At 52.4% G+C, this 15,638-nt stretch overlaps 1 protein-coding gene across 3 annotated transcripts in view; it reads left to right on the top strand.

Moving 5' to 3' along the window:
- LOC140197821 (phospholipid scramblase 2-like) overlaps positions 1–15,638 on the top strand; it is a 103,032-nt gene that overhangs the window by 37,046 nt on the left and 50,348 nt on the right. For 2 of the 3 annotated variants that reach the window (XM_072258289.1, XM_072258290.1), the window contains exon 2: positions 7,392–7,464. The exons of the other annotated variant lie outside the window; for it this stretch is intronic. In XM_072258289.1, the coding sequence (XP_072114390.1) occupies positions 7,452–7,464 (13 nt within the window). In that variant the 5' untranslated portion in view covers positions 7,392–7,451. The remainder of the gene's footprint in view (positions 1–7,391; positions 7,465–15,638) is intronic. 3 annotated transcript variants of the gene reach the window in all.

The following is a 15,638-nucleotide window of genomic DNA, read 5'->3' as shown; positions in this document are numbered from 1 at the left end:
TTCTGATGTCCTTCCAAGGAGTATAGAATTGGTTTATTATTGTCACCTGTGCTGAAGATAGAGTGAAAAGCTTGGCTTGTATACTGTTCATACAGATCAGGTCATTAACTTGGATGACGGAATTTAATTTGGATGACAGAGTTGATGGCTTTGTGGCCAAGTTTGAGGAAGATACGGAAAAAGGTTGTGGGGCAGGATACTTTGAGAAAGAAGAGTTAGATTAGTTTAGATTAGATTAGGAGGACACGCAGTCCTCTTTTATTGTCATTTAGTAATGCATGCATTAAGAAATGATACAATATTCCTCTGGTGTGATATCACAGAAACACAGGCCAGACCAAGACTGAAAAAACTAACAAAAATTACAACATATAGTTACAACATATAGTTACAACATATAGTTACAACATATAGTTACAACATATAGTTACAACATATAATTACAACATATAGTTACAACAGTGCAACAATACCATAACTTGATGAAGAACAGGCCATAGCACAGTAAAAAAGTTCAAAGTGTCTCGAAAGTCCCACATCTCACGCAGATGGGAGAAGGAAGAAAACTCTCCCTGCCATGCCCGACCACAGTCCGACTCTGAGTCGTCCAAAAACTTCGAGCCTCCGATCACCCCTCCGACACCGAGTACCGTGCGCCATCTCTATCCAAAAGCTTCAACCTCAGCCTCGGTGCCAGTAGCAGGCAAAGCCGGGGATTTTGGGGCCTTCCCTCCGGAGATTCTCGATCGCACAGTAACAGCGGCAGCGAACTGGCATTTCAGAAATTTCTCCAGGTGTTCCTCTGTGCTTTCACGCCTGTCTCCATCAAATCAGAATTGTCCACGGCCCCTATTTAACGGAAACGATGTATTTTCACTGGAGAGCTGCGCGCGCTGCATCGCGCTGCCATCTTCTCCTCCCGAGGTTACAGAAAGATTTAGACAGATTAGGAGATTGGGCGAAGAAGTGGCAGATGAAATACAGTGTCGGGAAGTGTATGGTCATACAATTTGGTAGAAGAGATGAAAAGGTTGACTATTTTCTAAATGGAGGGAAAATACAAAAAATCTGAGGTGTGAACAGACTTTGGAGTCCTCATGCACGATTCCCTAAAGGTTAATTTGCAGGTTGAGTCTATGGTGAGGAAGGCAAATGTGATGTTAGTATTCATTTCAAGAGGACTAGAATATAAAAGCAAGGATGTAATGTTGAGGCTTTATAAAGCACTGGTGAGGCCTCACTTGGAATATTATGAACACTTTCGGGCTCCTTATCAAAGAAAGGTTTTGCTGACATTGGAGAGGGTTGAAAGGAGGTTCATGAAAATGATTCCGGGATTGAAAGGTTTATCTAATGAGGAGTGTTTGCTGGCTCTGGGCCTGTACTCATCACATTTCAGAAGAACAAGGGGAGACCTCATTGAAAGGTATCGAATGTTGAAAAGCTTTGATGGAGTGGGTGTGGAGAGGATGTTTCCAATGGTGGGCGAGTCGAAGACCAAAGGGAACAGAATCAGAATAAAGGGATGTCCTTTTAGAATGGAGATGAGGAGGAGTGTGTTTAGCTACAGAGTGGTGAATCTGCGGAATTTGTTGGCACAGGCAGCTTTGGAGTCCAAGTCTTTGGGTATATGTAAGGCAGAGGTTAGTCAGGGCATGAAGGGTTACGGGGACAAGGCAGGAGATTGGGCTTGAGAGGAAAATGAGTCAGCTGTGATGAAATGACAGAGCAGAGCCAAGTGGCCTGATGGCTTATATTTTATGTTTTTATCACAATAACAATGCAGAATGAAGTATAACAGCTACAGAAAAAGTACAGTACAGGCAGGCAATAAGCTGCATGGGCATAACGAGGTAGGTTGTGAGGTCGAGTCCACTTTCGTACTAGGGGACTGTTCAGTAGTTTTATAACAACACGATAGAATCTGTCCTCGAGCCTGGTGGTACTTGCCTTCTGGGTTTTGTTTTATCTTTTTGCTTGGCAGAAGATGTAAGAGAGATTAAAGATTAGCTTTATTTATCACATGCACATCGGAACATACAGTGAAATGTGTTGCTTGCGTTAAACACCAACACGGTCGGAGGATGTGCTGGAGACATTGCTTCCGGTGCCAACGTAGGTGGCCACAACTGAGTGACGCTAACCGGTATGTCACAGGACAATTGACAACGATCAATTAGCCTACCGACGGGTACGTCTTTGGACTCTGGGAGGAAACTGGAGCACCCGGAGGGAACCTGCCCGGTCACAGGGAGAACGTACAGTCAGCGGTGCGAGTTGAATCCCAATCCCTGGCACTATTAAGCATTATGCTAACTACTGTGCTACAGTGATGCCCAGGAGAAAAGGAGAGAGGATTATTTTTTACTCTGCACTTTGTAGTCAAAGAAGCCTCAATGGATTTAACAGTGACCAACTTAGATGATGAACCAGGTTTGGATCTCTCCTCAAACTTTAGCTGGATCAATAATCAGGGAGCGGGACCATTGATCCGGAAATGTGAGTTCAAATCCCAAAACAGCAAAAGGGAAGACAGCATGGTAGAGTCGTGGTTAGCACAACGCTTTACAGTACCAGCGACCTGGGTCAAATTCCCACCGGTGGCACATTATTCTATTTTCAATTTTACCATTGTAAGGCAACGCTGGGCATTAAGAACTTCAAGTACCGCAGGCCTGCCCCATCAGCGATCTGCTCATTGGTGGAGGAGCTGGGTTTGGTGCGGACCATGTTACTGCCTGTTACAGAAAGGCATTAGAGTCTGTGCACAAGGTGGTGTGCAGTCTAGCAACAAGTGATTGTCTTGGCAATACACACAAAATGCTGGAGGAACTCAGCAGGCCATGCTGCCTGGCCTGCTGAGTTCCTCCAGCATTTTGCATGTGTTGCTTGGATTTTCAACATCTGCAGATTTTCTCTTGTGAGTGATTGTCTTGGGTGTTTCTCTTGCAATATCTGGACCCTGTTGGGCATTGGTTAATGTAAAATACTGTAAGTCCGTTTCCCTTGTCTATTAGGTGAGGCAGACGGCAGGGTATCTGCGTGGCCTCAGCTGTAGCGAGGATTAGGCCTCAAGCTGCGGGCTTGCCTGTTGCAGCAGTCCGGGGGAAAAGATGCTGGGGGCAGTGTTGGGCAGTGTCCATGCTGGGTCCGGGGCTGGCCACTCCCATTAGTGCTGCCCTCCAGTGGAAGGACAAGCTGGATTACGTGCGTGCATACGTTCATCTGTGGACTGCTAAGAACTGTTTGTTCTTGCTGATAACAGCCATACACCATCAATTTACAGGGTGTGTCAGTCAGGGACTATATATATTTTTGTATGACTGTATGTACTATATGGGCTTTGTGCTGTGTGTGACTGTTGGTGTTGTGGTTTGTACCTTGGTCCCAGAGGAACACTGTTTCCATTGGCTGTATTCATGGATATTCTTCTGTGGCTGAATGATAATTGAGCTTGAACTTGATAGGGTCAATACCAACAGAGTCCAGAAGATTGAGACAGAGTTCCTGAAGCTCCTAGACCCTGAGGGCTATTGACAGGGCGGGTGTGGAAGGGACGCTTTGTCCTGTGGAAGAATCTAGAACCAGGGGAGATTTAATGGACTCCTGAGGAGATTAGAATGGGATTGGTGTAAACCAGGGGTTCCCAACCTGGGCTCTATGAAACCCCTTGCTTAATGGTATTGGTCCATGGCATAGAAAAGGTTGGGAACCCCTGGTGTAAATGGTCACCTGATAGTTAGCAGGAATTATAACCTTAGAGATCCTTACTAATCGAGAACCTGTCAACCTCCACTTTAAATGTACTCAATGATTTGGCCTCCACAGCCATCAGTGGTAACAAATCCCACAGGTTCACCTCCTTGTGGCTGAAGAAATTCCTCCTCATCTCTGTACTAAAGGGACATCCTTCTACTCTGAGGTTGTACACTCTGGTCCTAGACTCTCCCACCATAGGAAACATCCTCCCCACATCCACTCTGTCGAGGCCGTGTCAAGGTTTTCAATGAGATCACCCCTCATTCTTCTAAACTCCAGTGAGTACAGGCCCAGAGCCATCAAACGCTCCTCACATATTAACCCCTTCGTTCCTGGGATCGGAATGACCTGCTCCTGCCCCTGTTACCCTGGAGGTAATTCTGACAAAGGATCTCTGACTGCAACTGTGACTGTGGTTCTCTCCCATGTATCTATGTTGCATGACTGAATGCTAGTAAAATGAAGACGCTACCCACTCGAGGCAATATAAATTCTCTCAGTGGGTGCTCAGATTGCAGAACTCTCCCTCAAACTTTGATCAAATTCAGAATCAATACACCTGAAGATTAAGGTCCCAGATACATAGATCCTTGACAGTAAAAGGGAAGGGGAGGTGAAAGGTTATCAGGAGTCAGCAGGAGCACAGGGCAGGCTTGAGGGGCTGAGTAGCCTTCTCCTGCTCTCTATTGTCGTGTTGAGAGGAAATAAAGGGTTATTGGGAATCATGCAACAATTTTACTGTAGGCCACAGAAATTCGCTGCTGCCGTGTTTTCTTTGTATTTATGTATGTGTCCAGGAAAATGAACGTCAGGGTTGTATATGGTGACATGTGTACTTTGCTAATAGATTTACTTTGACCTTTAAGCAACACACACGCACACAGTGCAGGCGGAACTCAGCAAGCAACGCAGCATCTATGAAAGAGAGTACAGCCAACATTTCGGGCCGAGACCCTTCATCAGGACTGGACTTTGAACTTTGAGGGGTTAGAACATGGCAGACACAGAGAGTGCAAACACCCATCTAACACCATCCTCGGAAAGGCATCGCAGAAAAATAGGGTTCCATAAGAACTGACAGAGTAGCTGGCAGAAGAATTATTTTAAGGCCAAGGCATGTGAACTGGCTGTTTGAAAGAAATGTTTTTGTGAGGGTTTTCTGCACAGCTATAAGTAACAAAACCACTTCAAACTGGTTCAGCCAAGGGAGTGTCTCTAAAGTTTGGGCTGCTGCTGCTGTGGGAGCTTGACTCGATGTTACAGGGCATGTGCGATCAATTCCACTGCAAATGTACCAAGGACCTACCAGCCGTACACTGAGTCATGGCCTCCGCCCAGTCCCTTCTGTTGCTACAGTAACTATAACAGGATCCATGAAAGATCAACCAGAGTGCAGAAGACAGCAAACTGCAAATACAAATATAAATAAATAGCAATAATTAACAAGAACATGAGATAATGAGATAACGAGTCCTTAAAGTGAGATCATTGGTTGTGGGAACATTTCAATGATGGGGCAGGTGAGTGTAGATATCCCCTGTGGGGAACTCTGATGATGGATGGGGCCTACAACAGTGATTCACGTAGATGTGTCCAGTGGTTGGGAGGGCTTTTCCCCTGATGTACCGGGCCAAATCCACCACCTGCTGTAGGGCTGTGAGTGAAATGCTGGGATCCGACTTCAGTTTTGGGGACCGAAGCAGAGTGAAAAGTTTCAGTCCAAGATTCCTCATCAGGGTTTTCTCCCAGGTAGCAGGGTCAGGGGCAGGTCATTCTGATCCTGGGAATGAAACGTTTAACGTGTGAGGATCTGGGCCTGTACTCAATGCGGGGCTTTCTCATTGAAACCCCATGGCTGTGGAAAGGCCCAGACAGAGAGCATGTTTCCTATAGTGGGGGAGTCTAGAACCAGAGGGCATTATGTTTTGTAACTTTGAAATTAAACTAATTCAAAGGAAGACACGGGAGCCCAAAGCGTGAGTCTTACTTCGTGTTTACTTTAAGTGAGGCGCGTGTGTATCTCATGGTAGTGTCATGATGTATGCAATTCATGTATTTACACGTATAACCCATGATGAATTATATAACAACAGAGAATCTGAATCAAACAATATATTTACCAGTTTACTCAAATATTACTGAAATATTAAATACACAACCGAGGGCACAACCTTGGAATAGAAGGACAGCTCTTAAAAACAGAGATGAGGAGGAATTTCTTTAGCCAGTGGGTGGTGAATCTGTGGAATTTATTGTCACAGGCAGCTGTGGAGGCCAAGTCATCGGGCATATTTAAGGAGGAAATTGATTTTTCTTCATTATTCAGGCTGTTGGGGAGAAGGCAGGAGGATGGGGTGGGAGGGATAATAAATCAGTCATGATGGAATGGCAGAGCAGACGCGATGGGATGAATGGGATGAATTCTGCTCCTGTGTACGATGGCCTGATGCTGGCCCAAATCAGGGTCTCAGTCAAAACCTTGCCCTTCCCACTCTAACTCGTACGTAAATCCACAAGCAGATCTGCAATGGCCATCCTCTTGTTTCTTACCTCTCTGTTCCCACACAACTTGTCTCCTCTCAGAAACACACGCTTAAGAAACTCCCGAGTCAAGCAGTATCTGTGGAGGAAAACAGGGCGAGACCTTTCATATGGACGGAAAGATTAGAAGGGAGATAGACCATATAAAGAAGTGGAGGGGAGCGGGTGGTGCAAGAACTGGCGGGTGATGGGTGGATCCGGGTGAGGAGGGGTGATGGACAGATGGAGGAGGGGAGAGTGGGAATAGTGACAGAGGCTGGGAGGTGATGGGTGGATCCAGGTGAGGAGGGGTGATGGACAGATGGAGGAGGGGAGAGTGGGAATAGTGACAGAGGCTGGGAGGTGATGGGTGGATCCGGGTGAGGAGGGGAGATGGACAGATGGAGGAGGGGAGAGTGGGAATAGTGACAGAGGCTGGGAGGTGATGGGTTGATCTGGGTGAGGAGGGGTGATGGACAGATGGAGGAGGGGAGAGAGGGAATAGTGACAAAGGCTGGGAGGTGATGGATGGATCCGGGTGAGGAGGGGTGATGGACAGATGGAGGAGGGGAGAGAGGGAATAGTGACAGAGGCTGGAAGGTCACAGATGTAGGTGACAAAAGCTGCAGAAGGTGGGATCTGATGTGAGAGGAAGGTGGAGCACAGAACCAAATAAGGGAGGTGTGGAGCACAGATGGGAGCAGTGTGGGGAAGTGACACAGTGGGAGGCGTGTGTGGTGGGTGGGGGAGGGGGAAGTGAGGCTGAGGGGGTGGTGGTTGGCAAGTGGATCAGGAGGAGAGAGAAAAGAGGTAAAAATGGGGAAGAAGGTTACCGGAAGTTTGAGTATTAGTGTTGAAGTTTAAGTTTCAATGCTCATGCCGTTGGGTTATGGGATGTCATTCCTCGAATTTCTGTTGAGCCTGGCATTGGAGCAGACCATGTGCAGACAGCCTCGCGCAGACGGGTGGTAACTGTGTGGACGTGGCTGGGTGACAAACCTTAGGGGTGGGTTCCTACCAATTGGGAATCAGGAATGTTATTGGTCCGTGTCTGTCCTGGACTCCACCTCACCGCCTGCCCCCCACTCTCTCTATCTCTCTCTCTCTCACAGAGTGTTTCCGGCCCTCCCGGAGCCTGCGAGACACTGACGAAGGCTTCCCTCACCGCTCCGATGTCGGCTGCAGGTAGGGTCTGCTCATTCTACTTCACCGACTCGGCACACATGCCCCGTCCGACACAGAGTGAAACTCCTTCTATAGTGTCCCATCACACACTCCCATTGTCAGATCCCAGAGTGAAGCTCCCTCTACACTGTCCCATCACACACTCCCAGGGTCAGACACAGAGTGAAGCTCCTTCTACACTGTCCCATCACACACTCCCAGGGTCAGACACAGAGTGAAACTCCTTCTACACTGTCCCATCACACACTCCCAGGGTCAGACGCAGAGTGAAACTCCTTCTATAGTGTCCCATCACACACTCCCAGGGTCAGACCCCACAGTGAAGCTCCCTCTACACTGTCCCATCACACACTCCCAGGGTCAGACACAGAGTGAAACTCCCTCTACACTGTCCCATCACACACTCCCAGGGTCAGACACAGAGTGAAACTCCCTCTACACTGTCCCATCACACACTCCCAGGGTCAGACACAGAGTGAAACTCCCTCTACACTGTCCCATCACACACTCCCAGGGTCAGACACAGAGTGAAGCTCCCTCTACACTGTCTCATCACACACTCCCAGGGTCAGACACAGAGTGAAACTCCTTCTATAGTGTCCCATCACACACTCCCAGGGTCAGACACAGAGTGAAGCTCCCTCTACACTGTCCCATCACACACTCCCAGGGTCAGACACAGAGTGAAACTCCTTCTATAGTGTCCCATCACACACTCCCAGGGTCAGACACAGAGTGAAACTCCCTCTACACTGTCCCATCACACACTCCCAGGGTCAGACGCAGAGTGAAGCTCCCTCTGCACTGTCCCATCACACACTCCCAGGGTCAGACGCAGAGTGAAGCTCCCTCTACACTGTCCCATCACACACTCCCAGGGTCAGACGCAGAGTGAAGCTCCCTCTACACTGTCCCATCACACACTCCCAGGGTCAGACGCAGAGTGAAGCTCCCTCTACACTGTCCCATCACACACTCCCAGGGTCAGACGCAGAGTGAAGCTCCCTCTACACTGTCCCATCACACACTCTCAGGGTCAGACACAGAGTGAAGCTCCCTCTACACCGTCCCACCACACACTCCCAGGGTCAGACACAGAGTGAAGCTCCCTCTACACCGTCCCACCACACACTCCCAGGGTCAGACACAGAGTGAAGCTCCCTCTACACTGTCTCATCACACACTCCCAGGGTCAGACAGAGTGAAGCTCCCTCTACACCGTCCCATCACACACCCCCGGGGTCAGACACAGAGTGAAGCTCCCTCTACACCGTCCCATCACACACCCCCGGGGTCAGACACAGAGTGAAGATCCCTCTACACCGTCCCATCACACACCCCCAGGGTCAGACACAGAGAGGAGCTGTGCTGACTGAGCTGGGAGAAATCGAGGCAAAACTACTGGATAAAGTTCATGGAATACTTTGGAGGTGGCTCTAAAAGTCTCTTGGACAACCGAGTGAGTGACGGCGCTGGTGTGGAAACTCGGTGTGCAGTTTTACTGCCGTTTTGGGCTGGGTTTGTTGGCGGCTGCTAACTGCGTAGCTCCCAGCTGCGGCCGCTGGCAACTCGCCAGGAAGCCGGTTCGCTCCAAAACCGGAGGCAAACGCCGTCGTTCCCCCCCATTGACAGCGGGGTAACGTTCCTCCTCCATTGTTTTTCCTGATTTTCGTCCGGTGTTGGTGCCGAAGCATCTGGAAGGACGTTTCGGCCTCTCCCGGCCTGGGTCTCTGCAAGTCCGACGGAGCCTTTCCTGGCGTCGAGCCAGCGAGGAACTGTCGACTGCAAACTTTCCCGGCCAGTTATTCGACTCGTTCCAGGACTTCTAACCGGCACCGCTGTAGGATTCTCGGACTGGAAAGAGCGCCAGCATGCCGGACCGGTCTCCAGGGAGTCGCGGGCCTTCGGGGAGTTACGCAAGGGCGGCTGCCTCCCCGGCCTCGGACAACGCCCTTTTTCGGTCGGTGAAGGTGGAACGTGGGGTGCAATGTATTTTGCGCCCTGGAATGACACTAGAAAAGTGTACGGAGGCAATGGAGGACCTTGTTGGGAAAGGTGGTATTCTGGCCACCGAGAAGGAGTTTGGAAAGGCGGTGTTTTATCTGGTGAATGAAGAGCTAGTGCACCGGGCCCTAAGCAGGGGAGTCACGGTAGACAACATCTTTTTACCTATGGAGCTGGTGACGGCCCCCACGCAACGTATCGTGCTTGGGCATGTTAAGCCTTTCATTCCAAATGAGGACTTGCTACCCCCACTGGCCCGTTTAGGGCAAGTAAGGTCGGAGATCACTGCCATCCGACACAAATTTAAGAGACGCACCCTCCGCACCGTAATCTCTTTCCGGCGTCAGGTATTCATGCAGCTGGAAAGGGAGGACGATGTTGAGGGCCGGTTTACTGTCCGGCATGAGGGAGTGGATTATCAGGTGTACTGGAGCTCCGAGCGCCCGCGGTGCCATGCGTGCAGGGGGGTGGGGCACTTTCGGAGGGACTGTCCTGCCGGCCGGAACCCGAGGGAGCCCATTTCGGGCACCAGTGCCCCAGCTACCTCTGCCCCTGATCCTACTCCTGCACGTGCATCTGCGCCTGCATCTGACCCTGCCCCCGCCCGTAATCCTGCCCCAGCCCCTCACCCTGCCCCTGCCCCTACCCCTACCTCTACTCCTACGGTTGGGTCGGTCCCTGCTCCTCTCCCTGTGGTTCGGGTGGGGGACGGGGTGGAGTCTGTGCGGAGTAAGAAGGCAAAGGGGAAATCCAAACACAGTAAGAAGCGGGCCTTTGAGGCTGCAGAGCTCACGCCCATTTCGCCTGAAGTGGAGCGTGGGGCTCGGGGAGGTGCGCTAGCAGACGGGGCGATGGAAACAGAGAGCGCCGCCCCATCGGTGAAGCCTGCACCTGTGTGCTCCTCCGGTGTGAAGAGGAGAAGGGAACTTTCCCGCAAGAGGGCAGGGGATGTAGATGCGGAGGAGTCCCAGGAAGGGGTGGGAATCCGGGTAGGGGTTGGTTCTAAACCTGAGTCCCCAAATGTTGCCACCAGTCCTGGGGAAGATGGTGTGGTTGTGCAAATAGCTTGTGATAGCCCTGTTTGCACAAATGAGGCAGCCCTGGAGGCCTCCACCCAGGACCTACAAGTCAGCGCCTCTCTGGAGGCCAGTGTACCAAATAATGTAAGAGGAGACGAGACAAAGCTCTCTCATTCTCAGCACCAGGCTGCTTGTGAATCCCTTGGACCAAAGGTGCCGGGTTCCCCTCTATGCCTGCCCCCTGGGGAGGGCGGTTTTCTGTGCACGTCGACCCCAGCAATTAATGACTTGCAGGGAGTCCCTGGGGATTGTCCCTCCACTGTCGCAAATGTGGATGAGGCTGATGCGACGGTGGAGCGGGCAGGTAAGAGCGAGGTGCCCGCTGCGCGGTATGGGTCACAAGCGCAGCCATCTTTTGGAATATGCGGGGAGGCCGATGGGGATTCTGTCTGCAGTGACGGGTTGGAGGGGGACTCTTTCGATAGTGAAATAATGGACATCCTCACCCCTCCTGAGAAGTCCCCATTGATACCTGTAGAGGAAATTAAGCATTTCATTCTTACCTCTGAGGGTGCCAAGCACCGGCCTCAACTAGCCTCGCTACGCTGGCCCAGCATGCCGAGGCTGGTGAGGTCCCTGCGAGTCATCCTCGGACGAAAGGGAAAGGGAAAGAGGAATGCGGTGGCGGGGAACGACAGACGGCAACTAAAATCTTTCCTAGATGACCTAGTAAGGGACATTAGAGGGAGAAGCAGCCTCGCTCCTACGGGGGATGGTGGGTCACAGGGTGTCGCTGGTACCGCTCGAGCCCGGAAGGCAAAAAGTAACCTTGCTTTCTTTCCGGACAGTGTGGTGGAGGGCGCCTCCGCTCTCACCGAAATGGGCACAGCTGCTGAGCCCTAGTGTGCTCCCGCCATGAAGCTTACCATAGCTAGTCTCAACGTAAACGGCAGCAGGGGTCCTCTTCGCAGGCATCACAATCTCTCAGCCCTCAGGGATGGGCGGTATACGGTGAGTTTCCTGCAGGAAACCCATACCATCCCTGGGGACGAGTCTGCTTGGCTCCTGGAGTGGCGGGGCGGGGTCTACATGAGCCACCTCAGCTCCATTTCTAGCGGGGTGGCGATCCTGTTGGCCCCGACCTTCCAGCCAGTAATTGAAAGAGTCCAGGACGTTGTGCCCGGCCGTCTGCTCCACCTGGTTGTGCGCCTGGATGGCGTACCATTGCATTTTATCAATGTGTATGCTCCCAGGCGCGGTGTGATGCAGACGCGCCTATTCTGCCAGCTGTCCACCCTGCTGAGCTCCATCGATCCTGGGGACTGCGTCATCCTCGGGGGAGATTTCAATTGTACCCTCGAGGCGGAGGACCGTTCGGGCCTCCAACGCGACCCAGCATCGGCAAAAAAGTTAAAGGAGCTAGTCGGCTCCTTTGACTTGGTGGACAGCTGGCGGAATCTTCACCCCAACTCTAGCGCCTTCTCGAGAAGGTCTAGAGAAGGAGGTTCCAGGATAGACCGCATTTACATCTCTCGGGCCTACGTCTCCCGCGTGTCGGCGTCCTCCATGCGGCCGGTGTCGTGCTCGGATCATCACCTTGTGTGGGTGGAATTTATTCCACTACACCCTCGGGTGGGATCCGGGTACTGGCATTTTAACAACCGGCTGCTGGAGGACAGCCGATTCCGGGATTCGTTCCGAGCTTTCTGGGTCTCCTGGAAGGAGAGGCGGAGAGATTTCTGCTCCCTACGGCTATGGTGGGATGTGGGCAAAGCCCACATCCGGTTTTTATGTCGGGAGTACACTAGGGGGTCGACAAAGAGGCGGAGCTCTGAGGTTGAGCGGCTTGAGAGAGCGTTGCTTGACCTGGAATCCCGCCTCGGTCCGACCGCTGGAGACCAACAGCTGTGGCAGGAATACCAGGAGAAGAAGGACGCACTAAGGAACCTGCAGCTCCAGCAGTCCCGAGGTGCGTACGTGAGGTCACGGATCCAAATGCTGCAGGATTTGGACCGTGGCTCACCCTTCTTCTACTCGTTGGAAAGGTGGCGGGGAGTTCAAAAGCAGCTAGTGGAGCTGCTGGCTGCCGATGGCTCCTCCATCACGGACCCTGATGGAATTAACAACGAGGTCCGTTCATTCTATCGGTCCTTATTCTCGCCTGATCCGTCAAATGCGGAGGCGTGTAATGAGGTCTGGGAGGATTTGCCGAAGGTCAGCCCAGAGGACGCAGTGCGTCTGGATGCCCCCCTGACTCGGGAGGAGCTGTCCACTGCCCTTCGGCAACTCCGGAGGGGCAAGTCCCCTGGTTTGGATGGACTGAGTGTTGAGTTTTATCAGGCTTTTTGGGATGTCCTGGGGGATGATTACAGCCTTGTCCTAGGGGAGAGCCTAGCCACCGGAGAAATGCCCCTCTCATGGCGGAGAGCTGTTGTGGTCCTACTGCCCAAGAAGGGAGACCTCCGCCTGCTAAAGAACTGGCGGCCGGTCTCCCTCTTGTGCGTGGACTACAAGATTTTCGCCCGGGCAATGGCCAACCGTCTGGGTTCGGTAATTGGACAGGTGGTCCATCCTGACCAATCTTATACAGTCCCGGGCCGCTCCATCCAGGACAATGTCCACCTAGTACGGGACCTGATCCACCTACTCCAGGAGACTGGGACCCCGGCAGCGTTTCTTTCTCTTGACCAGGAGAAGGCTTTTGACCGGGTGGACCACAGTTTCCTGGTGGGCACCCTGCAGGCTTTTGGGCTCGGACAACACTTTGTGGCCCGAGTTCGGCTCCTGTACTCTGCCGCAGAGTGCCTAGTTAAAATTAATGGATCATTGACAGGACCTATCCACTTCCGAAGAGGAGTGCGTCAAGGGTGCCCCATGTCCGGTCAACTGTATGCGATCTGTGTCGAGCCATTCCTCGGCCTTCTTCGGCGAAGGCTGACAGGTCTGGTTCTGCGTGAACCGGACATGGGGGTCGTCCTCTCGGCCTACGCCGATGACGTACTCCTCATGATGACAGACCCCTGTGACCTGCGGAGGATGCGCGAGTGCCAAGATGTTTTCTCGGCGGCATCCTCCGCGAGGATCAACTGGGCGAAATGTTCCGGACTCTTAGTAGGCCAGTGGCAGGTGGACTCCCTGCCGGAGGAGATGAGAGCTTTTGAGTGGAGCACCAGACGTCTTCTCTATCTGGGAGTCTACCTGAGTCCTTCTGGGGAGACCTGGCTGGCGAACTGGCAGGACCTGGAGACAAAGGTCATGGCCCGGCTAGGGCGCTGGTCAGGCCTTCTCAGGGTGCTTTCCTATCGAGGCAGGGTGGTGGTCATAAACCAGCTGGTGGCCTCCATGTTGTGGTACCGGATGGTCACCTTGGCCCCCCCTGCCCCTTTTGTCGCAAGAATGCAGAGGAAGCTAGTGGACTTCTTCTGGGGAAACAGGAAGCACTGGGTCTCTGCAGCGGTTCTGAGTCTCCCAGAAGGAGAGGGCGGACAGTCGCTGGTGTGTGTACGCACACGACTGGCGGCTCTCCGCCTCAGGACGCTGCAGAGATTCCTGTACGCCGAGCACCCTCCCAGGTGGCACGTGTTGGCGACTTTCTTCCTCCGGAGGGGCTGCTGTCTTGCCGAAGATATGCAGCTACCACCGGCGGGCGTCAGCCGTGCTGCTTTGCAGAGGCTGCCCGGCTTCTATCAGGACCTACTGAGAGTCTGGAACATGGTTGCCTCAGGCCGGGAATCCCCTCCTCTGGCAGAGGGCGGGGTCCTGGCCGACCCTTGCCCTGTCTCAACGGATGTCAGTGCGGCTCAGGTGTGTGGAACGACTCGGGCTGAGCTGCTCGTCGGGCCCAGGCCCCGCAGCCTTACCCGAGAGACGAATCCACACAACTTGAGCCGTCTTTCATCAACACCCACAATCCCATTTAGGGATGCAGGCAGGAGGTACCTTTATGGGCTGCTGCTCCACACCCTCCACTTCCTAGCATTTGTCCACCGTCCCGACACGCCATGGCGGTCGGTCTTTCCACCTGGAGGTGAGGGGGGTCCCCAGTGGAAGTCCCTCTACAAGGGAGTCCTTCCCATGCACCTTGGGGATCTCGGCTGGAGGGTGCTGCATAAAGCGGTGCCCTGCAATAAGTTCTTTAGTTTGTACACGGATCTCCCAGCCGCGTGTCACTTCTGCGGGCTGGAGGAGACCGTGTACCATATGTACGTGGAGTGTGTGAGGCTGCAGCCCCTTTTCGCGTATTTGCGTGGGCTGCTTCTCGCCTTCTGGTTGCATTTCAGTCCCACCCTATTCATATATGGTCATCCAGTAAGGAGGGGGGCACAGAGGGATGAGGATGTCCTTGTCAACTTGCTCCTGGGGCTGGCGAAAATTGCCATCCGTGGCTCCTGGAAAAGGGTGGCAGGAGGTTCTCCCCGGGCGGACTGCCTGGCTATGTTTAGGGGGTATGTTCGAGCCCGGGTGAACATTGAAAAGGAATACGCACAGTCCACGGCGACCGTCGAGATGTTCCGGGACCGTTGGGCTCCGCGGGGTGTAAATGCCATCATTGACGAGGATGGCAATATATTGGTTTAACATGTATTGTCTGTTTGTAGTGTAGTAAATGTGTTATTCACTGGGTTTGTAAATATTGTATGGCACCGACATTTGTAATAAAGAATTTTGTAAAAAAAAAAAAAAAAAAAAAAAAAAAAAAAAGGTCAGACACAGAGTGAAACTCCTTCTATAGTGTCCCATCACACACTCCCAGGGTCAGACACAGAGTGAAACTCCCTCTACACTGTCCCATCACACACTCCCAGGGTCAGACGCAGAGTGAAGCTCCCTCTGCACTGTCCCATCACACACTCCCAGGGTCAGACGCAGAGTGAAGCTCCCTCTACACTGTCCCATCACACACTCCCAGGGTCAGACGCAGAGTGAAGCTCCCTCTACACTGTCCCATCACACACTCCCAGGGTCAGACGCAGAGTGAAGCTCCCTCTACACTGTCCCATCACACACTCCCAGGGTCAGACGCAGAGTGAAGCTCCCTCTACACTGTCCCATCACACACTCTCAGGGTCAGACACAGAGTGAAGCTCCCTCTACACCGTCCCACCACACACTCCCAGGGTCAGACACAGAGTGAAGCTCCCTCTACACCGT

This window comes from Mobula birostris, chromosome 5, assembly GCF_030028105.1.
Source record: "Mobula birostris isolate sMobBir1 chromosome 5, sMobBir1.hap1, whole genome shotgun sequence".
NCBI lineage: Eukaryota > Metazoa > Chordata > Chondrichthyes > Myliobatiformes > Myliobatidae > Mobula > Mobula birostris.
This window is presented reverse-complemented; position numbering and strand designations above follow the sequence as displayed.